General features: G+C 42.5%; 1 protein-coding gene across 15 annotated transcripts in view; it reads left to right on the forward strand.

Moving 5' to 3' along the window:
• The first annotated feature begins 620 nt into the window (after window positions 1-620).
• Window positions 621-25,793, forward strand: part of CADPS2 (calcium dependent secretion activator 2) — a 777,539-nt gene continuing 752,366 nt past the window's right edge. For all 15 annotated transcript variants that reach the window (XM_040343717.1, XM_040343721.1, XM_040343726.1 and 12 more), the window contains exon 1: window positions 621-1,034. In XM_040343717.1, the coding sequence (XP_040199651.1) occupies window positions 708-1,034 (327 nt within the window). In that variant the 5' untranslated portion in view covers window positions 621-707. The remainder of the gene's footprint in view (window positions 1,035-25,793) is intronic.

A 25,793-nucleotide genomic window follows, 5' to 3' on the forward strand; every position in this document is an offset into this window, starting at 1 on the left:
CCAATATAACCCCCGGGGGACATGCCTCCCAATGTGCCCCACGGGACACATGCCCGCCCAATGTAGCCCATGCTTCCCCCAATGTAGCCCACAGGACACATGGCCCCCCCAATGTAGCCACCGTCACATGCCCCTCCAATGTGGCCACGGGCACATGCCTCCCCAATGTAGCCCAGGGGGAACATGCCCCCCCAATATAGCCCATGGGGCGCATGCTCCCACAATGTAGCCCACGGGCACATACCCCCCCAATGCAGCCCACAGGGGAACATGCCTCCCCAAAGTAGTCCACGGGGCACATGCCTCCCCAATGTAGCCCACGGGCACATCCCCCCCCCCCGGGACTTGCATGTGCAAAGAACGTAGTCTTTAAATAACAGACTTACTGGCTGGATCACTAGATGAAAAAAAAAGATACCTTACAAAAGAAAACTAATGCTGCACATCCATGACATGCAGCCATGGCATGTAAGAATTGTCAGGCTGCGATATAATAAATGTTTGCTTTTGGGTTTGATATGGCTGGAAGGAGAGTCAGCAAACAAGCAGAGATGACGAGCTGAGCCCGGAGGGGGCGGGGCGTGCACGTGTATGGGGCGGCTGGGGGTGCGGGATTTAGGAGAACACCGGAAAGGTGTGTGCTGACTTGGAGCGCTTGGAAGGGACACCTCAGGAACGGGGAAGTGAGTGCACGGAGCGCACGGACCATGTTGGACCCTTCTTCCAGTGAGGAAGAGTCGGAGGAGTTGTTGGAGGAGGACAAGCGGGATGTGTTGGTTGTATCGTCCGGCGGAGGAGGAGCGGGGCACCGCACACTACATGCACCTTCCCGGGACTCCAGAGACACCACCCTCACCAGACCGGCCAGTCCCAGTCCGTCCATCAATAGTGAGGGCAGAGAGGAGCTGGAGAGGGCACAGAGGGAGGAACGGGAGAGAAGGAGCCGGCTACAGCTCTATGTTTTCATTATGAGGTGTATCGCCTATCCCTTCAATGCCAAACAGCCCACCGACATGACCAGGAGGCAGCAGAAGGTAACCAGCCCGTCAGTCAGTCTGTATGTATGGTGTGTGTGTGCAGCAGGTGTCACCTTCCTTCCCCGACACTACACAGGGAGCGATACTCCTCACCGCCTTCCATACTGCACTGTGTGTCCATCTATAATATAAATACCTCTCCGACACCCACATATACAACATACATCTCTGACATCTATCTACAGAGATCACTGGGATATATATAATATCCATCCCCCCTGACAGCTACATACAGAGATCACTGGGGTACAGATATATAGAACCCCTCTGACATCTACATACGGAGATCACTGGGGTACATATATATAGAACCCCTTTGACAGCTACATACAGAGATCACTGGGGTACATATATATAGAACCCCTCTGACATCTACATACGGAGATCACTGGGGTACAGATATATAGAACCCCTCTGACATCTACATACAGAGATCACTGGGGTACAGATATATAGAACCCCTCTGACAGCTACATACGGAGATCACTGGGGTACAAATATATAGAACCCCTCTGACATCTACATACAGAGATCACTGGGGTACATATATATAGAACCCCTCTGACATCTACATACGGAGATCACTGGGGTACAGATATATAGAACCCCTCTGACATCTACATACAGAGATCACTGGGGTACAGATATATAGAACCCCTCTGACAGCTACATACGGAGATCACTGGGGTACAAATATATAGAACCCCTCTGACATCTACATACAGAGATCACTGGGGTACAGATATATAGAACCCCTCTGACATCTACATACAGAGATCACTGGGGTACAAATATATAGAACCCCTCTGACATCTACATACAGAGATCACTGGGGTACAGATATATAGAACCCCTCTGACATCTACATACAGAGATAACTGGGGTACAGATATATAGAACCCCTTTGACAGCTACATACAGAGATCACTGGGGTACAGATATATAGAACCCCTCTGACATCTACATACGGAGATCACTGGGGTACATATATATAGAACCCCTTTGACAGCTACATACAGAGATCACTGGGGTACAGATATATAGAATACCTCTGATACATACATGCAGAGATCACTGGAGTACATACTTATAGAATATCTCTGACATCTACATACAGAGATCACTGGGGTACAGATATATAGAACCCCTCTGACATCTACATACAGAGATCACTGGGGTACACACTTATAGGTTACCTCCTGACATCTACATGCAGAGATCACTGCGGTACATATCTATACAGCATTATAGAATACCTCTGAAATCCTATATACAGAGATCACTGGGGTAGGAACCTATGCAACATTATGCTATACCTCTGACAGTTCCATACATACATAGATCGCTGGGGTACAAACCTATACAACATCATAGCATACCCCTCTGACATGTACAAAACTATACAACATTATAGCATACCCCTCCCACATGTACAAAACTATACAACATTATAGAATACTTTTGACATCTACATACATAGCTTGAGTTCAAAAACATTATAGCATTCCCCTCTGACAGCCACATTCATAGATCGCTGGGGTAGAAGAAGCCTATACAACATTATAGAATCTATCTATCTATAATTTTTTTTTTCACTGGGGTACAAATATATAGGACATTAAAGAATGGCTCCTAAAATATATACATACATCACTGGGATAAAAACGGGGAATAGTTAAAACCTCTCAGACATCTACTTATATAGATTGTTGCATTCAAAATAAATGTATCCAAAGTTCTAGAATACCTCTCCAATATCTGCATAGATCGCTGGTGTACAGGCACAACATTATCACACACACATGGTTGGGTTAAAAATTCCTATAAAGTTATAGAATACCCCTGACATCTACATACATACATCACTGGGATAAAAAACGCACACATTATTTTCTATCTTGGTCATCTAAGTAGGTATGTACCTTTTTTACATTTTCCATTATATCATTTATTTTCCAGTGATCTATGCATGTATGTACATTTCAGAGATGTTATGCCAACTATCTATGTATATTTCAAATACATTTTCTGTACTTTGTATGTTTCTATCCCAGTGATCTCTGTAGTTTCCAGAGAGATATTCTGAACATCATATATATTTCTATTTGAGTGACCTATTTATGTTGTTGTTAGGGAATGTTCTCTAATATATAAATGTACAATATCTCTCTGGCATGTACCTACTGTCCATATTTCTCTCATAGAAAATATAGAATACATGTTGGGCATGTACATGCATCCTTTTAGTTTAAAATAAATAAAAACCTCTTATGTTCAGGGATGTTTGCCTCTATACATTGCAACATTGCTGCTAATCTATAGATGATGGGCTGCATGAAAATATTATACTATGCAATCTGGAAGATTTGGAAGTGTGTGTGTGTGTGTGTGTGTGTGTGTGTGTGTGTGTGTGTGTGTGTGTGTGTGTGTGTGTTCATATATATTATGGGAAATTAAAGATTAATTCCTTGATTAATCTTGAATTTTTTTGATCGATCAAAATTCTTGACGTCACTGGACAGTGAGACTTGCCCTGCTGGATGCGAGCAAACTGCACCCATTATATTGAGGTACCTTTTGCATCTTTGGAGCAGGAGGATGCATCAGGCTTCATCAGGGGAAGGGGGCAAAAATAACCATTGTTTTCCTGTCCTAAGCAGTTTTGTGCAGACAATTCTTTGTGTATCGGCAACATCTGTTCGTTCCGTGCAAAAGACTGTTCAGTTCTTCAGGGTATATTGTCAATAAAATGCGATCATGTCTGCTTCCAGAAAATGTAAACACTCTGGTATGTTTGCGTGACTGGCTGAAGTGATGCCTACTATAAAGTGACTGACGGTACGTTTTTCTTAAAGCGGATGTGCCATGGGGAAAAAATATTAAAAGCCAGCAGCTACAAATACTGCAGCTGCTGACTTTTAATATTAGGACACTTACCAGTCCTGGAGTCCAGCGCTGATCGCAGCAGAGCACGAGCGATCGCTCGTCTCTCTGCTGCTCCCCCCGCCATCCACGCTGAGGGAACCAGGAAGTGAAGCGCTGCGGCTTCACTGCCCGGTTCCCTACGGCGCATGCGCGGGTCGCGCTACGCCCGCCGATTGGCTCACACGCTGTGTGCTGGGAGCCGAGTGTTCCCAGCACACAACGGGCGACAGACGGGAAGTCAGAAAAACCCGTCTTTCGCCCGTAGCGTGTGGCCGGAAGTGGGTGCAAATACCTGTCTTTAGACAGGTGTCTGCACCCCCCTCCCCCCTGAAAGGTGTCAAATGTGACACCGGAGGGGGGGCGGGTTCCGATCAGCGGGACTCCACTTTAGGGTGGAGAACCGCTTTAAAGTTTAATAAGAAAAAATTACTTGCATCAGTGCTAAAATTTGAATTTAAAACGTATTTGTGTGAACTGTGAAGTTAAGTCATGGATTGTGGAAACTAACTAGTGTCGGGTGATTGTATCTAGTGTATACCACATTTACCACTGACTAATGCAGAGTTGCAATGCAAGGAGATCAGTTAAAAGTAGTTGGATCTGTATGTGCGTTATAATTAATCGAAAATTAGTCGATTTAAAAGATTTAAAAAAAAAAAAAAGATTAATCGAACATGAAAATTTTAATCAGTAACAGCCCAAATAATATTTTTATATATATATATATATATATATATATATATATATATATATATATATATATATATATATATATATATATATATATATATATATATATATATTTCTCTATCTTTCTAACCAATGCTATTTAAATACACAAGGATGGCACTTTACAATCTATTTTGAGTGTTTTTTTTTTAAATGCAGGCAGTTTTGTTTAGCTTTTATTTATGTTTCGACATCCTTTAAGTTTTTCATTCCCTAAATGAAATGTTCCAAACTATGGGAAATGTGATTGAGAAACAAATTGACAGACCCTAGGGCTCCCCCTTGTGTGATATGGTAGGAAAGTGTCTTGTGATTATCTGATCATTAAAGATGTACTATATATGTTTCCTTGGTGTAGTGCCCGGTGCATGAAATATGTGGCTCCTTGGTTACTTCTCATGCCTGCTCCATTATCCGGAGTGCCTCAGGTTGGGAATGTGTGCACGGGAGATAAGCATTCATGTGTACATTGTAGGAGTTCTTGGGGAAATTTCATTCTACCTCTGTTTGCAGAATTTAAGGATAAACTGATGGTTTGCTAATTTTTTTTCCCAGAGATTTGTCCCTCCAAGGAAATGTTCTTGATGCCTGTGTTGAACCGTATAAATTCCCACTCGTATAAGTGGCTGGTAAAAAAATAGAGGGTTTCAGCCGACAGAAAAAATGTAATCTGTTCCAGGTTACCAGTCATTAGATATGTGGTGGCTATATTGGGGTCTTTCTTTCTTTATTTTGGCTTTTCTTCTGTTTTTAACGGACAAGCTGGCCAGCAACACACCACCTCCTATATTAAAGTGCCCCCACTCTGGATAAAGGAGCACAGGAGGCACCTTCGGACAACCCCATTGTCTTTAGAACCACTTTAAAGCGGATGTCCCCTCAAAAAAAAATATTAAAAGCCAGCAGCTACAAATACTGCAGCTGCTGACTTTTAATATCGGGACACTTACCTGTCCTGGAGTCCAGCGGCGTCCGCAGCAGAGGACGAGCGATCGCTCGTCACTCTGATGCTCCCCCCGCCATCCACGGTGAGGGAACCAGGAAGTGAAGCGCTCCGGCTTCACTACCCGGTTCCCTACGGCGCATGCGTGAGTCGCGCTGCGCCCGCCGACTGGCTCCCGCTGTGTGCTGGGAGCTGAGTGTTCCCAGCACACAACGGGGGACGGACAGGATGTCAGAAAAAACCCGTCTTTTGCCCGTGAAGTGTGGCCGGAAGTGGGTGCAAATACCTGTCTTTAGACAGGTATCTGCACCCCCCTCCCCCCTAAAAGGTGTCAAATGTGACACCGGAGGGTGCCGATCAGCGCGACTTCACTTTAGGGTGGAGATCCGCTTTAAGGCTTCATGTACATGGAATGTTTTTTCAACCTCTCCTGAAAGATTTTACTGGACAGATGGTAATGCACGTTTAAAATGTAAATTTTTCCATGCTGCATTTGCATTTAGAAACATTAAAAGAAATATACATATACAGGGCTCGACAAAATCCGGTCGCTATTGCGACAAGAAATAGTGACCTGGCACCGGGGAAGCTTAGGCCTGCAGAAGGCCTCGGCCTCAATTACTGGCTGGCGCGGGCCAGCCACGATCGCGTGGTGGGGGCGCACGGGGACAGAGGATGCTGTGTCTCCGTGCGCCCCGCCGGACAGTAATTGAGGTCCTCCTAGAGAATAAAATGGCGGTCGTTGCAATACTTTCTGTCACACAGTATTTGTGCAGCGGTCTTGCAAGCACACTTTTTTTGGGGGGGGAAAAACACTTTTTTTTAAATTAAAAAAATAAGACAACAGTAAAGTCAACCCAATTTTTTGAGTAAATTGATACCCAACATGTCACGCTTTAAAATTGCGTCCGCTCGTGGAATAGCGACAAACTTTTACCCTTTAAAACCTCCATAGGCAACGTTTAAAAAATTCTACAGGTTGCATGTTTTGAGTTACAAAGAAGGTCTATGGCTAGAATTATTGCTCTCGCTCTACCAATCGCGGCGATACCTCACATGTTTGAATACCGTTTACATATGCGGGTGCTACTCACGAATGCGTTCACTTCTGCGCGTGAGCTTGACGGGGCGCGTTTTCTGGCTCCTAACTTTTTTTTTTTTCCTAGATTCCAAGCAAATTTATCAAACCGTGTGTGTGTGTGTGTGTGTGTGTGTGTGTGTGTGTGTGTGTGTGTGTGTGTGTGTGTGTGTGTGTGTGTGTGTGTGTGTGTGTGTGTGTGTGTGTGTGTGTGTGTGTGTGTGTGTGTGTGTGTGTGTGTATATGTATGTATATATATATATATATATATATATATTATACAGTACAGACCAAAAGTTTGGACACACCTTTTTATTCAAAGAGTTTTCTTTATTTTCATGACTATGAAAATTGTAGATTCACACTGAAGGCATCAAAACTATGAATTAACACATGTGGAATTATACATAACAAAAAAGTGTGAAACAACTGAAAATATATTTCATATTCTAGGTTCCTCAAAGTAGCCACCTTTTGCAGCAGACACATCTCTAGAACTGTTAAGAGAAGACTGTGTGAATCAGGCCTTCATGGAAGAATATCTGCTAGGAAACCACTGCTAAAGAAAGGCAACAAGCAGAAGAGACTTGTTTGGGCTAAAGAACACAAGGAATAGACATTAGACCAGTAGAAATCTGTGCTTTGGTCTGAGGAGTCCAAACTTGAGATCTTTGGTTCCAACCCCCGTGTCTTTGTGCGACGCAGAAAAGGTGAACGGATGGACTCTACATGCCTGGTTCCCACCGTGAAGCATGGAGGAGGAGGTGTGATGGTGAGGGGGTGCTTTGCTGGTGACACTGTTGGGGATTTAATCAAAATTGAAGGCATTCTGAACCAGCATGGCTACCACAGCATCTTGCAGCGGCATGCTATTCCATCCGGTTTGCGTTTAGTTGGACCATCATTTATTTTTCAACAGGACAATGACTCCAGGCTGTGTAAGGGCTATTTGACCAAGAAGGAGGGTGATGGGGTGCTGCGCCAGGTGACTACCTCTTGAAGCTCATCAAGAGAATGCCAAGAGTGTGCCAAGCAGTAATCAAAGCAAAAGGTGGCTACCTTGAAGAACCTAGAATATGAAATATATTTTCAGTTGTTTCACACTTTTTTGTTATGTATAATTCCACATGTGTTAATTCATAGTTTTGATGCCTTCAGTGTGAATCTACAATTTTCATAGTCATGAAAATAAAGAAAACTCTTTGAATGAGAAGGTGTGTCCAAACTTTTGGTCTGTACTGTATATAATGTGTGTGTGTATATATGTGTGTGTGTGTGTGTATGTGTGTGTGTGTATGTGTATATATATATATATATATATATATATATATATATATATATATATATATATATATATATATATATATATATATATATATATATATATATATATATATATATATATATATATATATATTAAATGGCCAAAAATAAAAAATGCCTGCAAATGTGAGTTGCCATGAGATTAGAAGCGTTTGGTGCTTGAAATGCCTCTAAACTCGGCTTCTGAACCCATTTAATTTAAAAAAAAAAAGTTTTTTGTGTTCCAAAAAAAGCCTCTAAATTCAACTGCTTAGACTGCCAAACTGCTCCTAAACGTCCATTTAGCAGCAGCAGCGGCCTTTTTCAGCTGCCCCTGAACTCTCTTCTGTTATCTTATTAGTACGTGTACACAGGGTTGTTTAGAGGCTTTTCTGGAACCAAAAAAATATGCATTCAGGAGCTTTTTAGAGGCATTTCAAGCGCCAAACTTTTGTGTGTGTTTGTTTGTTGTGGTTGGTGTTTTTTTTTTTTTTTGAAGCGGCTAAACAGCCATTTTTAGATGCCGGTTTCTAGCTGTCAATTTTAAATTGTTGAGGAGGGGTTGAACAACGTCCCGTGTTCATGAAGCCTTTAGGCTTACCACTTCATCCCACACATTTCTATTGGTCCATCAAATATTAGGGGGCGCCTAGAAAGGTAAGGCTGGAGTTCAACTTGAAGCTTGCCTGTTCTAAGTATTGCTCTGTTGTACACGCTGCTCCCCCCTTTTTTTTTTTTTTTTTATTGCTTACTCTGATTTCAGTGTATGCCATTACCTCTCACAGTGTGCATTAGAAGCTGCAGAGTCAGATGCCATCTCATATTATGGCTGGAGGACATCCAACATTATTTGGCTCTTTTCTCCCCAGCCTGACTGAAAGAACTGCAATCCAATATAAGGACTGGCCAGGGACAATCACGCATGCTCATCATCATGTGTGTGCTACCTAAGGTGGTATGCATATTAATGCAGCCTACCTAGGAACATCCATTCCTCCTGACTGATATCAAGGCATTTTCATATTTGCTCACTACATGCACCAAGGCTGAGGGTTCTTGAGAGTACTGAGGCAGGGTGCTGTGATGTTATCAGCAAACTATGTGCAGCAACCTACTGGTCTCTTCCCCCAGCAGTTATCTGCCTGCATTACATAGAGAAGCACAGAGACCTAGATATAGTGAAAACAGAAGTTTCATTAAAAATAGCATTTTGCTGAGGAAGACAAAATAAAGGCAAATTTGGCTTTCAGTACTACTAGGCAGTGGATGAGATTTGCATGCTGGCATTAGGACATAACAGTGTGTTTACTATAGAAGCATCTGTCTAAACACATTTTGATACATTTGTAGTGGGTTCTTTTGATACATCTTTGTCTTTTTGTATGCAATGATGCACTTTAAAGCGGTGGTTCACCCTCCTTAACAACAGTGCAGCATTACATTCGGCATCGTAGCGCGAGCTACAGTATGCCGGTCTTACATTTTTTATCTCCGTACTCACTGTGCTATTGTACATTCAAGATTCCGACTCCCGCGGGGAATGGGCGTGCCTATGGAGAGGGAGGATGATTGACGGCCGGCTCTGGCACGTCACGCTCCCCGAAGACAGCCGGAGTAGGTCTCGGCTCTTCACGGCGCCTGCGCACAGGCGCCGTGAAGAGCCAAGCCTATTTCGGCTATTTCCGGAGAAGCGTGACGTGCCAGGGCCGGCCGTCAATCACCTTCTCTCTCCATAGGAACGCCCATTCCCCGGAATCTTCAATGTACAATAGCACAGTGAGTACGGGGATAAAAAATGTAAGACCGGCATACTGTAGCTCGCGCTACGATGCCGAATTTTATGCTAGAATAAAAAAAATGTTTTTTTTTTTTTTAATAGGGTGAACCCCCGCTTTAAAGTACTTGCATATTTGCAGTGGATTTCTTGGCTTTCCCTGTTGCATTATTGATTTTTGACTGTGTGTGGGTTTGTTTTAGTTTTTTGTTGTTTTTATATCTTGCTGTTGCCATAATACGGTGAGCTGGTCTTCTGCTTTTTTCCTTCGTTACATTGGCAAAAAGTCAAATTTTTATAACCTGGACCCCAAAACTCGGTGCTAACGTACAAGCTTTCTGGTCCCATTCTTTTTCTCACCCCCTTAAAGTGGACTATTCACATAGAAATGTTGATGGGGGGGGGGGTGCCCCATGATTTCTAATTTATAGTACCGTGTTTCCCCGAAAATAAGCCCGGGTCTTATATTAATTTTGGCAACAAAAGACACAGTAGGGCTTATTTTTGGGGTAGGTCTTACTATGTAATGTGCTGTCTTCTCTTCCACTCTCTCTACCTGCCTGTTAGGAATCCCCAGTGTGAACTTAGTTAAAATGCTTGTAAAATCTTGTAATCCACTCTATTACTGTAGTATATAATGTACAATGTGTGTATTTCTGTAATATAATTGTGCCAAATACCTTCATTTTAGCACCGCTCTGCGCTTTTGTGACCTGCCGGAGCTCTCTTCCCTGCATTTATATTACAGAAACACACACATTGTACATTGTGTACTACTGTAATAGAGTGGGTTATAGGATTTTACAAGCATTTTAAACTAGGGCTTATTTTCAGGGTAGGGCTTATATTGCAGTCCTCCTGGAAAATTACACTAGGTCTTATTTTAGGGGTAGGTTTTATTTTCGGAGAAACAGGGTAGGTAAGGTTGAATAAAGACAACAGTCCATCCAGCTAAACCTGTGTAGGTGCACATGTGTTGGTGTCTATAATTTCCCATATCCCTGTATGTTGTGTTCTTTAAGATGCACATTTTTCCTAGGCTGGGATCGCCATTGAAGTATTTGTAAATCACTATCATATCCACTCTCATGCGTCGTTTCTTCAGTGAGAATAAATTTAGTATTTGCAGAAGTTCCTCGTAATTGATGTCCTCCAGTCCCCTTATTAGTTTTGTTGCCCTTCTGTTGACTCTCTCCAGTTGCAGCACATCCCTTCTGAAGACTGGTGACCAGAACTGGACAGAATATTCCAGATGTGGTCTAACCAGAGTTTTATCTAGTAGTAAGCTATCTTTGGAGTATATTTCCTCCCCCCTTCTCTTTTTTTTTTTTTTTTTTTTTTTTTTCCTTTTGCTAATATGTTGGTAGCTGCAGCTTGACATTGCATGCTGTTTCTCAATCTGTCATCTTCTAGGACTCCCAGATCTTTCTCCATCTTTGATTCCCCCATCCTTATTTAGGGCCCTATATTGTTGGGTAAAGATGGCATTATGTGAGAATGTAATAAACTGGATTGGCAGCTGGTAATGTGCGATAGATTGAGCCAAGAGAGGTAGATTTGGCTCACCCCCGCCTTGCCCAACCCTGACTGTCAATACAGTCACGCTGCGCTGCTTATAGCTGAAAATAGCCTGGGTAGATCAGCACCTGCTACCCCCCCCCCCCCCTCCAAACTGCAATTGCTAGATCAGCAGAAACCCTGTGCCCAAATGTACCCTCCTTTTTGAGCCAACATAGTGCAGATAACACAATGCAGGCAAACAATGGGATCATTTGGAACTTTGATTAATATTTTCAGCGTAAAATTAATTGGCTGTCTTCTCCTTTTTTTTTTTGTTTTTTTTATAAATTCTGTTAATTTAACAGAACACATTTTTGCATAAAGGTAAAAAAAAATAAAACCTTCATTATGCAGCCCCCCTTTTGCCAATTGCCAATAAGTCCAATCTTAATTCAACGATTTTTTTTTTTTTTTTTTTTTTTTTTTCACAAGAGCAGCTTCCTCATTGGAAGAGCTCCTCCACTGTGTGGTGCGTTCCCAGCACAAACGCTGGTATGCATATATGCAGGTTCACAGAAGACCGACTTCAATGATGCCACATATATGTGCATATGTTGTACAAGCGGCGGGAAGGGGCTATGCAAGCTTCAGCAGATTTTTAACAAACTTTTGGTGGGAAATGGAGATATCATATAAAGTTAGGTCCGTATATATCTGGACACGGCACAATTTTAGATTTTTCAGGTATTTACCAAAACATAATCAAGCTATAGTTATATAATGGATATGGGCTAAAAGTGTACACTCTCATGTTTACTTTCAGGGTATGTACATCCAAATCGAAGGAAGGGTGTAGTAATTGCTGCTCGTAAGAATAGCCCCCCATCCCCCCTTTCAAGGGACCAAAAGTAATTAGACAATTGAATCAAAAGCTGTTTCATGGCCCGGTGTTGATTCTAAGGCCTCATGCACACTGGCTTTTTTTTTTTTTTTAACAGCAGCTGTTTTTGGTAGTAGACTTTTTAATGACTTTGGAAAAAAAAAACATTTCCTATGTGTCCCATGTGCACATAGGCTGTTATCAGCAGTTTTGGGCAGTGGCGTTTGAGCAGTACAAAAACCCCAAAGCTAGTGGGTTCTGAGAGGTTTTTTTTTTTTTTTCAGCTGTAATAAACGTTAATAAAAACACTGGTGAGTGACGTTTGAGTGTTTATCAATGTTTTTTGATCCTTTGAAAAATATAAATTTCGTCGTCTTTAAAAAAAAAAAATTGCAAAAACATTAAAAGTTTAAAAACTTACTGCAAAGCTACTGGAGTTTATAACATTATTTTAACGCCCAGTGTGCATGAGGCCTAAAAGCCCATTCACACAGGGGCGACAGTCGCCTGACAAGTCGTCTTCCGCTCTGGTCAATAGAACCGTTCTAATAGGAGCGACGCAAGTCGCTCCGACTTAAAAACAGATTCTTGTACGACTTTGGGGGCGACTTGCATTGACTTCTATACAGAAGTCATTTTGCAAGTCACCTCTGAAGTCGTCTTCAGGTCGCCTTGCCGAGTCGCCCCCGAAGTCGTGCCGCCCCTGTGTGAATGGGCTCTAAGTGTTGTATTTGCAGTTGGAATCTATTGCTGTGAACCTACATCCATGATTTTAAAGGAGCTGTCCATGCAAGTGAAATGGGCCATTGTAAGGCTTCCAAAACAAATCTATCAGTGAGATAGTAAAACCAAGAGTGGCCAAATCAACAGTTACAAGTAAAAAAAATGGCAAGAGAGGTAACTGAAATATCGGTATCGCATCGGCACCAAAAAAACGATATTGGTCGGTTCCCTACTTTGTGTGGTAAAGAACCCACATCCAGACAAGTGAAGGACACTCTCTCCAGGAGGTGGGAGTATCATGGCCAATGTCTACAATCGAGAGAAGATTTCACAAGAGCAAATACAGAGGGTTCACCACAAGGTGCAAACCATTCATAAGCCTGAAGAATAGAAAAGCCAGATCAGACTTTGCCCAAAAAAAAATCTAAAGAAAAAGAAATTCTGGAAAAGCATTCTTTGGATGGATGAAACTAAGATTATTCTGTTCCAGAAAGACTGGAAGAAAAAGTGTTGAGAAGGCTTGAAACAGGTAAAAATCCAAAGCATATAACGTCTTCTGTAAAACATGGTGGAGGCAGTGTGATGGCAAGGGCATGCATGGCCTTCAGTGGCATTGGGTCATTAGTGTTCATTGATGAGACAGAAGCAGCCGGATGAATTCTGCAGTGTTTTAGAGATCTACTGTCAGCCCAGATTCAGCCAATTCAGCAAAGTTGATTGGACGGTGCTTCACAGTACAGATAGACAATGATCCAAAATACAGTGCAAAAGCAACCCAGGAGCTTTTGAAGGAAAAGCAATGGAATATTCTTCAATGACCATGTCAATCACCTGATCTCAACCCAATTGAGCATGCATTTCACTTGCTGAAGGCAAACCCACAAACAAAGAACTGAAGACGGCTGCAGTTAAAGCCTGGTAAAGCATCAGTAAGGAGGAAACCCAGTCTTTGGTAATGTCCATGAGTTCCAGACTTCAGGCAGTCATTGCCAGTAAAGGATTCTCAACAAACTCTCTTACAAATGAACATTTCATTTATGAATATATTCCTTCATCCAATTGCATTTGAGCCCCTGAAAATGGTAGGACTGTAAAAATGGTTGCAGTTCCTAAAATGTGTACTTATATTTGTTTAACCCCTGAAAGTCTGCACTTCAATTTTTTATTTGGATTGTTTTCGTTTTATTCTGGTGGCATACAGAGCCAGAAGTATGAAAGTTTGTGTGTGTGTGTGTGTGTGTGTGTGTGCTAATAACAGGATTCTGCTTGTCAGAAGAATAGATACATTGTATGGTGCACACAGCAGTTTTGCTTGCCACGCCCCTCTTCTCATTCACAGAAGCCTTTTGTATTTTACATACCTTGGTGTAGTCTAAAGCCTCGTACACACACACACACACACAGTTTTCTCAGCAAGAACCAGCAAGTAAACTGAGCGTGTGTACGAGGCTTTCAGGTTTCTCGTCTGGAAATCTGGCCAGAATCTCGACGAGAAATCTGAGAGTGTGTATACTTACCTGTCGCCGTGGAAACCTGCGCATGCTCGAAATAACTTTGACGCATGCGTGGTAGCTTCCACAGCATAGGTAGGGTGAAGCAAGATGACGGCTTTGAATGTGACGAGCACATGCTCGTTGTACATAATGACGTCACCGCGTTCTTGCCTTTCAAAAGAACCACGGTTCTTTTGAAAGGACTGTGTGTACACTTGGGCGGCATCTCGTCAGGAAAAACAGTTTTTTTTTTTTTTTTTTCTGATCAAAACCTCAGACATACAGTGCAAATGTTTTGGGCAGGTGTGAAAAAATGCTGTAAAAAAAAAAAAGCCAAATTTTAGCTGTAAATCTATATTGTCATAAAGCTGTATACTGTAGCCAAGGGAAATCTTTGAATGTTTACGTTTAGAATGATGTAAATGGATTTAAGAGGCGTTAAACATGGGATAGAATTAATTTAAAGCGGAGCTCTGCCGTAAAATAAATATTTAAAAGGCAGCAGGTACAAATACTACAGCTGCTGACTTTTAATAAATAGACACTTACCTGTCCTGGAGTCCAGCGATGCCGGCAGCAGAAGACGAGCAATCATCGGTGAGGGAACCAGGAAGTGAAGCGTTGCGGCTTCACTGCCTGATTCCCTACTGCGCATGCGTGGGTCGCGCTGCGCCATCCACACTGTTCCCCGCTGTGTTCTGGGAGCTGTGTGTTTCCCAGAACACAACGGGGGAGACGGGAACTGACGCACTACCCGCAGGTCCCTGCAGAGTATATGCTGGAAGTGGGTGCAAATACCTGTCTTAGACGGGTATCTGCACCCCCCCTCCCCCCTGAAAGGTGCCAATTGGGGGGGGGGAGGAAGGAATACAATAAACGGAAGTTTGACTTTAGGGTGGAGCTCCGCTTTAAGGAAGCAAGCTTAATAAATGGACCCCTTGCCACACATCGGTAATCTGACAGTGTTTGTTAGGCTGTGTTATGCAGGTACTTTTATGCAAAACATTTCTATCAAAAATGGCTTTACTGTATGTAATTGTTATACAAGGCCATGAAATACAAAGCCTAGTCCCTGTGCAAAAAGGTTTGCAGAGGAATTTTCCAATTATCCTGCTTTTCAATCTGTATTCTTTTTTTTTTTCCTTTTTTTTTTTTTTTTTTTTTTTTTTTTTTTCTTTTTTCTTTCTTTTTATTTTCTTTCTTTCTATTCCTTCCTTCCTTCCTTCCTTCCTTCCTTCCTTCCTTTTTGCTATTGGAAATAGCCATGTTTTAAAAAATAAAAATAAATTAATAATTATATTTTATTTTAATATCTCAAAATACAACTCTGTGTGTGTGTGTGTGTGTGTGTGTGTGTGTGTGTGTGTGTGATGTAAGTATTTTTATAATTCCGCAAGGTCGTCCCCCTGTCCCCAAAACAGTTTTTTTAGCTGGTTTAAGTATGTCTGTCTAGTTGGGGGTGGGAAGTGTCAGGTATTCACTGCAATACTGGGCTCTGAATATTTGATTTGCCCACATTTCCTGTCCTGCTGACAGTGGTGTGTGTGTGTGTGTGTGTGTGTGTGTGTGTGTGTGTGTGTGTGTTTGTTTTTTGATGTGAGAGGAACATTCCAACAGCAACACAGGCAGAAATAACAATCTACAGTATGTCCCAGTTGCAGCTTTTTCAACACTTCTTTTTTGGTGAAACCACTGTCAGAAGGCCAGAATGTTGGGGGTAAAAACGGGCCTCTGGATAGAACCAAACAGGAGTTTCCATCTCTATTTAAAACTAGGAGAAAAAAAATGGTGTGTCCTACACTTTGTTTCAATGGTATTTATTAAGAATTTTCCATACAATAATACAGTAAAATATTCTCAACTTTTTGTTGTACAAAAATAAACCAACACAGTGGGCACATAACATTACAGTCCAAGTGCAGTAATCGTACAAAATCAGGCCAGGGGCCATCAGTGCGCAAGTATGGCATTATACAACCTATTGCTTCTAGGACCAAACTCGCACTAAACAGTCCCAGTTCCCGCAGGAGGCCCGCCCGCCCCAAGGGGCCACCCCCCCACCCAACCAAATAAAGGAAGGAAGGGGGGGCACGGCATAAATATACATAATAAAGTATAGAAAAAGAGTAAAGGGATGAAAGGCGGGGAAAAGAATAGAGAGGGACAGGAAAAGAGAGGGGGGGGGGTATCAAAGAAGCCCCGGCTCGGCGCCCAAGCCCATCCACTAAAGATAAGCTAGAGTGCAATCCTCTTGGGATCGTTTGTAAGATATGCAATCCATGGGTCCCACACTCTATGGAACAATTTCATTTTGTCCTGCATTAATGCTGTTAATCTTTCGATCAACGTCAACCAAGCAAGTTTTCCTTTAAACTGTTCGAATGGGAGAGCTGCAGACCTCCTCCAATTTCTAGCGATCGTTATCTTTGCAGAAATAAATATAAATGTTAGGAGCTGCCTATTGGATTTTGATGCCTCAGTAACCCTGCCCCCTAGTAATGCTTGCTTAACTGATTTCTGCAGATTTAATCTGAGTAAGCGTATAGAGAAAATTATAAACTCTAATCCAAAACCTTGTAACCTTGGGGCACGTCCACCATATATGATAAGCAGTGCTCGTCTGACCGCATTCCCTAAAGCACAGGGGGGATGCTCCTGATACCAAGGTTGCCAACCTAGCTGGCACCATATACCTTTGGAAAAGAACCTTATAATTTCCCTCTATTATTGAGGTATTGATGAGTGATCGAGAAGCTGTATCAGCTAACGAGTGCCATTTTTCCAGGTCTAAAGCTTCCTGCAGATCTGTTTCCCATTGAATCATATAGTTCAGCTTTCTCGACTCTCCCATCAACGGCATATAGATAGAAGAAGAAATATGACCCTTCAGCTTATCAAATTGAGTACACAACAGTTCCATAGGTGTAAGTGTTTGTAAGTCACTTTTACGGGCCAAAGTCCGTATATAATGAGAAATCCTGAACGTATCTATAGCTCTCTATTAAAGGCATATCATACTTATCCTTCATTGTCTGTTCCGTTAACAAACACCTGTGGTGTCAAAAAGTCAGCTATACGCAGTAGACCCTTATTGCTCCACCACTCAAACGCAAGGGGAGTGAGGTCCGGGGGGAATGCTCTATTTTTCAACGGTGGTGCCAGAGGAGAATGGGGAAATTTCAAACACTGGGATCTGGAGACCCTATTTCATAATTCTAATGAGAAAGACATGGAAGGGCATAATATCAGTGGTCTCTCTTTAAGTGGAAGCCACATAATATGAGAAACCGGTCTGGGGCGACAGGAATATGATTCCATAAGCATCCAGATGGCCGGGGGGAGGTTGACTGAGCAGCATGGAAATATTTCTGCAAATCGGGCAGACCACCTTTTCGTTTTGATGTATATAGAGTGCTTTTTTTCACCCTGGGCCTCTTGTTCCCCCAAATATACTGGGACAGTGTTCTTTGAAAAATGTTAAGATCGGTTCGGACCAATGATACTGGTAGAGTGCAAAATAAGTACAATAATCTAGGTAAAACATCAATTTTTACTGAGTGGAGTCTGCCAAACCACGATGGAGGGTGAATCTGCCACTTGGCCAAATCTTCAGTCAATCGTTTAAAAAGATCCGGATAATTAGACCTATATAATGTTTCGATAGAAGGGGTCAAACGGACACCTAAATAAGAGTGCATCTGGTTCCCAACCAAAACTAAACATCCGTTACAGCACCGTCTGAGTAGAATCAGGCAGCGATAGATTCAGTGCCTTGGATTTACTATGGTTAATTTTCAACCCTGAGATCTCTGAGAATGGCTGCAGTATAGCATAAGGCCCCTTTCACACTGCGGCAGGAGCCGCGGTGGCGGGATAGTGGTGCTATACCGTCAGATTTGCCGCGGAATTCGTCCGCTAGCGGTGTGGTATTAACCCCCGCCAGCGGCCGACAAAGGGTTAATACCGCCCGCAATGCGCCTCTGCAGAGGCGTATTGCCGCGGTTTCCCATTGTTTTAAATGGGAAGGAGCGGTATACACGCCGCTCCAAAGATGCTGCTGGCAGGAGATTTTTTTTTTCTCTCCCGCCAGCGCTTCGCCTCAGTGTGTATGCCTTTGGGCTTTCACATTGAGTATGCAGTGCAGGAGTTTTTCAGGCAGTATAGCAGCGCTATTTTTAGCGCTGTACCACCTGAAAAACTCCTCCAGTGTGAAAGGGGTCTAAAGGTTAGGCAGGGAGGTGATCAGTGATGACAGGGTCAGCAACAAATCGTCAGCAAAAAGCAGACATTTGTGCTCATATTCCCTACAAGTAATTCCCTTGATGTCTGGACACGAGCGAATCTTAATCGCTAGCTGCTCAATCGCAAGGGCAAACAATAACTGGGATAGCGGGCATCCCTGCCTAGTTCCCCTTCGGATAGCGAAAGATTGGGAGGAGTATGCCCGAAGCATTAGAATAGCACTCGGAGCATCGTATAGGGTTCGTAGGAGATCCAGAAAGCGCCGCCCAAAACCATAGCGACTTAATACGTCAAATAGAAAATACCAGGAAATAGTCAAACGCCTTCTGGATGTCCAACGAAGGCAGCATTCCCTTTCTCACCCCCTCCCCCATCCCAATCAGATTGTATCGCCAAAATGTAATCAATCAATCTACGGGTTTGGTCCGATGCCTGCCTATTGGGTACAAAACCCGCCTGATCAGGATGGATGTAGCGCGAAAGGAAGGTATTCAATCTTTGTGCTAAGATCTTAGTCAGTATTTTTAAATTCGTATTAATCAAGAAAATCGGGCGGTAATTGGCACAATTACTATGATCTTTCCCCGGTTTGGGGATTACATTTATATAAGCAGTATTTTCGTAATTAGGAAGCTTACCATTCCGTCCCAGGGCATTAAAATATGAGTAGAGGTGGGGAATAAGGGTGTCTTGATATTTCCTAATAGTAATGTCCTGGAAAGCCATCAGGGCCCGGAGCTTTGGTGGAGTGAAAGGATTTGATTGCAGTCCTTACCTCAACTTCCGTGAATGCACCATCCATCAGATCAGCGTGGGCCTGTGACAATCTAGGCATTTGGATATCACTAAAAAAATGTCTCAGTCCTCAGAGTCAGATCTATTAGGTACACTATACAGTCTTGCATCGAATTTATAAAATTCCCTCACTATCCTTTCAGGATTCTGAGTGGAAAGACCAGTGGACAGACGTAGTTTAGGTAAAGCCGGCATGTATGGCTGAGGAACCAGTTTTGTAGCCAATATTGTAGTCGGTGTATCCCCCATAGTATAGAATTTGTGTCTAGACCAGCTGATATGTTTCTCGGCCCAGGTGGTCAAACTAAGATTAAGCGCAAGTCTCACGTCATCTATTTTGTGTCTCGGATCTATCTTGGGGTTACTGGCTTGATTTCCCTTTTAATTCTTCTAACTTGGACTCTAGAGGCTTAATTTCCTGATCCCGAGCCCGCTTTGCCCTGGCAGCAACCTGTATGAACTTCCCACGAACCGTGGCCTTATGTGCTGCCCAAAGAATCGCGGGAGACTTGACCGGCTTATTGTTTGCAAAGTATTCCCGTAATTCCTGTTCTATTTCTGCATAAATTATAGGGTCATTTAATAAACTGACACCAAGTCTCCAAGGGGAGGGCTTCGATTTAGTCCAGAGTCCCGTAGTTGATAGTTTAATCGGTGAATGGTCAGGCCAAGGGGTGTTAAGTATCTTAACTGAATTTATGTAGGGGATTAAAGGTGTGCGCACTAAAAGATGGTCTATCCTAGAATATGTACGGTGGATTTGGGAGTAGTAGGTGTAATCTCTAACCGATTGGTTATCGTCTATCAACCCATGTATATGAAATAAACGCGCCACCTTACCACGACAAGTCGGCGGTCGCCTTAGAGTCGGTCTAGTAGGGTCCGACTTGTCCATGATTCTATCTAGAGGAATATTGCTGTCACCCCCTATTATTACCTGTCCCTGAACCTTGGGCAACAGTGTACGAAACATTTTACTAAAGAATTTTGTCTGACCCGTATTTGGAGCATAATATGATATAAAAGAAACCTCCTGGTCGTGGAAACGTCCAACTGCCATAAGATACCTGCCCCCCTTATCTTTAATTATTGTAATAGGTGTAAACGGGGTTCGCTTAGAAAAGCAGCCACACCTCCCTACTCTTCCGCGCCCCCCGCTAAGAAAAATTGTGGATATTTTACATTGAGGTATCGGGGTGCGGAAGTCTTTGAGAAATTAGTCTCCTGCAGTAGAAGGACATTGGCCTTCTGCTTATGATAAAACTGAAAAGCTTTTGTCCTTTTGACAGAGTTAAATCCATGGACATTGTGGCTCACGATTGAGTAATCAGTGGAATAAGATGTAGCCATCGTGGTAGGGCAGAGCACTCTTGCCTTGTATAATCTTTGTGGTGGACCAGTTTGTTAGGGTGAGGACCGACCTCCTCTAGAACCTTCTGGACCAAGCAAAGCGACCTAGGTGCAGGGCCAAGGCAAATGGGAAGGATGGGGGAAAGATAAGAAAGAAAAGCATTAGAAACAAAGTGAAAAACATTGTTAGGCCTGAGGCCCAAAGTGCCAACCTGAAGTTCTCCAGGTTACAAAGGAGTAAAGGCACTGGGGACAACCCCTACCCGAAACAAAGTCCGGAAAAAATCACGCAAGGGTACCATCCTCCAACGAGGGTGAGTAGTCTCGCTGTCGGGTGGCATGTGTAACCACCCCAACCCAAAACAACTGGGTAGCTCTTATAAACAGAATAGCCGGAGTCTATCTGGGCACATTGCGTACATAGAGATACATAACGCATCTGTCAATGGCACATAGCACTAGGTCCCCACGGGTGGATACCCCGGGGCGGGAAGGTTCCCCTTCGGTTGTTCCCGCCCCGGGGGGTCAACCCTTCAATAGGGAGCCATATTGACCCCCAGTCCAAGGGCCCCCAACCTCCATACAGGAGGAAAAATAAAAAATTTACAAAAAGGGTCCCGGTGGGGCATCATATCAGCTATATAAAGTGGTTGCCAAAAACTGTGTCCTACACTTTAAAGAGTAATACCGCGTACACACGACCATTTGTAATGGTCTAGAAAAAAAAGTTTTTTTCAACCCGATTATTAAGCCTGCCTTGCCTACACACGATCGTGAAAAAAAAATGCTCTAGCAAAACGCGGTGACGTACAACGGCACTATGAAAGAGAAGTTCCATTCGGATGGCGCCACCCATGGGGCTGATTTCGTTTTAGTAAAAGTTTGCGCTTTTCAGTTTGTTACAGCTTGATGAATGTGCTATCTCCATTACGAACGCTAGTTTTACCGGAACGAGCGCTCCCGTCTCATAACTTGCTTCTGAGAATGCGCATTATTTTCACATCGTTAAAGCCTACACACAATTTTTTACGACGTGAAAATTTAGAGCATGTTCTAAATTTGTAATGCCCACTTTAACGTGGGGGGGGGGGGATGCTCTGGAGCCCACACACGATAGTTTTTAATTATATTAAAGAAAAAAACGGTAGTGTGTACGCGGCATTACTCCATTATGAAGAAATGGCGGTTTGTCAATGTGCACAATGAATCAATCGGCTGATGTACTTGCAGGGTTCCAATGAAGAAAGTGGCAGGGTCTGAATTCCTTTAGACTTGATTTAAAGGGTTTGTAAAGGAAATCTTAATAGCTTCCTTTACCTTAATGCAGTGCTGTTTTCATGTCCTCATTGTTCGTTTTTTGCTCTCAAGTTTCTGTAATTCTTCTCTGATCTCCACACTTCCTGGTTGTCTGTTTCTTGATAACTACAGTACTGGGAGCTTTCTCTCTGTGGTCACCAATCAAGGAGGTGTGATTACTGTGTGTCTAAAACCCCTCAGCACCAATCGGTTTCGTTTTCCAAACCATCACTGCCCTGTATTGGCTCTGTACATCAGAGGCAGGAAACATGCAAAAACGAAACTAGAAACTGCAGGTACATTATATGATTGATTTGTATCTATTTTTAATCATTTTTAAAAGGAATCAATTAACTATTATGTCTCTATACCCTGTAAACAGTAATTTCAGCAAAAAAAATGTTTTCCTTTTAACTTTTTTTTTTTTTTTTTTATAGAGTAGCTCGCCAAAATGAGATTTTGTTGCAGAGGGTGTCTAAAATTCTGACTTGCATCTTGGTACAGACTTCTGGGAAAATCGGTGACCCAGTCGCACAAACAGGAAATCACATTTCTGTGTACATAATTCCTCCAGTGTGCTGTGGTTAGTTGCAGCACAAGCCGATCTGTGGATGCCAGCCAATGATTGATTGCTGGTGTTCCGTCCGATTAGGCGACCTGTCAGAATTGGTAACGGAAGTGACATTCCGTCCAACGCTATCTTGTTACACCCTACACTCTTTCACAGTAATGATGCACAAGGGGGCAAGCAGACATCTTGTTACACCCACCAGAGTTTTGCATTTCAGTTATTTTTAATAGGATACGGCGCATATATGGTGAAATACAGGATTTGGAAATCCATCGGACTGTTTACATGTTGAATTATAAAAGCAGAGGTGTTCTGTCACATTAGCAAACCTGTGAGATCAGCAGGTTTGCCGCTGCTTTTAAAATTCAACATCTAAACAGTCCATCGGATTTCTAAATACTGTATTCATTTTATTTTTTGGAGCCTGTAATGCATTGTATCAGCAATCAGTAGATCGCTGGAGCCATGCAGATCTGCCAGTGTTTGTGTGCCCATGCATCCCATATGGGGTAAGCAGGCGGGAAGCATAATTGAACCTGCTCAGCTAGGAATCTGTCTTCTGGCCTGTGTCTGCTCCACTTATGCAGAGGGGACACAGGCACAGCACACTCGCTTCTATCGGTGTTTGGATGTAAATGGATCTGTCCCTTTTACATCCAACTGCCACTACTGGACGAATGGAGAACGGATTCAACTTCTGTCTGTTTTTAGTGGATCAGATTGGATGTTGGAAGGTGTAAACGAACACATGTCCGTTTTTATATCTGCCCCTCCATAGAGGATAATTGAGGGTCCAATCTGGTCTACATGTGTGAAAGGTGCCTTGGCATACTCTCACACTGCTGTGTAGCAAAATCGCGGTAAACGCACCTATGCATTTTTGCCACATTTTAGATGCTTTTCTAGTGAAAAATGGACATGTTACAAAGAAAAATATGCAAATGTGGTGTGTTTTGGTGAATTTTTTAATGTGGTCTGCCACATTTTCTATTCATTTCAATGGGGAGCTGCGCTTTCGGTGCAGTTCTAAAAACCCACACCAAAGATGTGCCATGCAGGACTATTCAAAACGCACCACACCCGCAGTGCAGTGGTGTCCCATAGGATTTAGGCTGCTTTCTCACTGGGGCACTTTTCAGGCATTTTTAGAGCTTAATTTAGCACATGTAAAGCGCCTGAACACTGCCTCTCATGCACCCCCAGTGTAAAAGCCTGAGTGCTTTCACACTGGGGCAGTGAACTTTTTATTTTTTCTCCAAAAAGTGAACTTATCCTTTAAAACTGAGGGTGGCTTACACTGTTCTGCTGCAGAAACACATGTGCATTATGCCTCGTGTTAACGTGCATTTCATTAATGCTCCTAAATGCACCCAAGCAAATGAGCATGAAGCAATTTTGACGGTGCACACTTTTTTTTTTTTTTTTTTTTAATAAAGTGGCTAAATACATTCCAGGTGCATCAAAACAAAAGATTGTTGATTGTCTAAGGGCCAGTTCACACCACATGCAATCCAGTGCATTTTTGTTCTGCATGGAACGTAGGTTAAATGCTTTCCAATGACATAGTTCACACCAGCGCAGTCAGTTCCAGGGCATTTTTCCTGCACTAGACTGTATGAAAACGCATCAAAAACGCACTGGACTCTTGTATAATGAAGAAAAAAGCACCTGGAATGCACCCGGAAATGCCTTAAACATGCTTGCAGAAACACATCTGGAGTACGTTTTTGTGGTGTGAACCGGCCACTTGCTGCTTTTGGTTCTAAAGCAGATATGGCTTGCCCCATGCCATCACCCTTAGCTTTCTGTGGAGAAGCAATAGTCTTTCTGCAGAGATCCAGCACATCCTCTACAGAGTCAGATATATAGCTCTGCCATAGGCCAAAGCTCATTCTCCCAGCTGATTTGGAGGAATCTGGCACTGTGTCAGCAGGGGTGTGTGAAACCTCTGCAAAGACATTACTACTTTCATACCGAAGGCAAGGGTCCTACTCTGCAGGATGTTAGCAGGGCTCATGCTTTTCTACTCGGACTATAGCTCTTTATGGGAAAAAAAAACATACACAAACTATAAGACTGCACATTTTTAGTTTTGATATACCGGGAATGTATTTAATTAATTTTAAGCTGAAAGTTTAATTGCCCATTAAATATAATGTTAATGCTTTGTGCCGGTTATAAAAATGTAGCTAAACATTGGCTACCATGATAATCGGACTTCTCACTGCTGTATAAAATCCTATTGGCAGTACCTTGTTTACATTTTATATGGTGCATTGTGTCTACTTTGTGAGACTGTAATTTGAGTTGTACCCTGTGGGCTCATTCTGTTGATTAACATTTACTGTGAGGTATTTGCTAAGTTCTATTCAGTAGCAATCGCCTGAATTAGACAGCAGGTGGAATAACAATACAACAGATGTATGGAATATTGGATAGGAACAAAACATTTATTTATTTATAAAAATTACTCCTTAACTTGTTGCCGTCCTTTTAATAACTGTAAAAACCCAGCCCTTTCTGAAATGCATTTTACCCCTTTCAACTTTTACTAAATAAGAGTCCTAAAGACCATATGTAAAGATTAATGTACACTGAAAACATGCTGTTGGGTGGAAAATAAAAGCTGTCGTACATAAAGACTTATTTTGGTTGTTATTGGTGTCGTAACGACTCTGGTTCTTGGTTCTCACACCAGCTGGGCTGAGTCGCTTCCAAAAACCCATCTCCAGCAAAAAATTGCAATTGGCTAAATATCTTTTGGTTGCCTTTTTAGTGTAGATTTGGCACTAAAATATTAATGCAGATAATTGAGTTATTTCACATTTTATACAATTTACTAGGCAATGATGAATTGACCTGAAACTGGTGCTTCACAAAAGAGTAATGTGCTGTCTCCAAATAGGACTCTATACAATGTAAACAATATTGTATATGTAAATACGTAGAACCTGTTCATTGGAGTTCATCCAAAAGACATCATGTGTTCTCAGCAAAGAGATCCGTGTGTGTACATTGTGTATATACATTCAATAAAAAGAGGAGTGATGTAAATGGACAAACCCTTGGAAAAAGACTGCAGACATTTTGTAGATAATACCAAGAAGTTGAGAATCTAAAGACTGCCAAATCGCTAGAGAAGAAAGTCAGAGTTG

Source organism: Rana temporaria, chromosome 3, assembly GCF_905171775.1.
Source record: "Rana temporaria chromosome 3, aRanTem1.1, whole genome shotgun sequence".
Taxonomy (NCBI): Eukaryota; Metazoa; Chordata; class Amphibia; order Anura; family Ranidae; genus Rana; species Rana temporaria.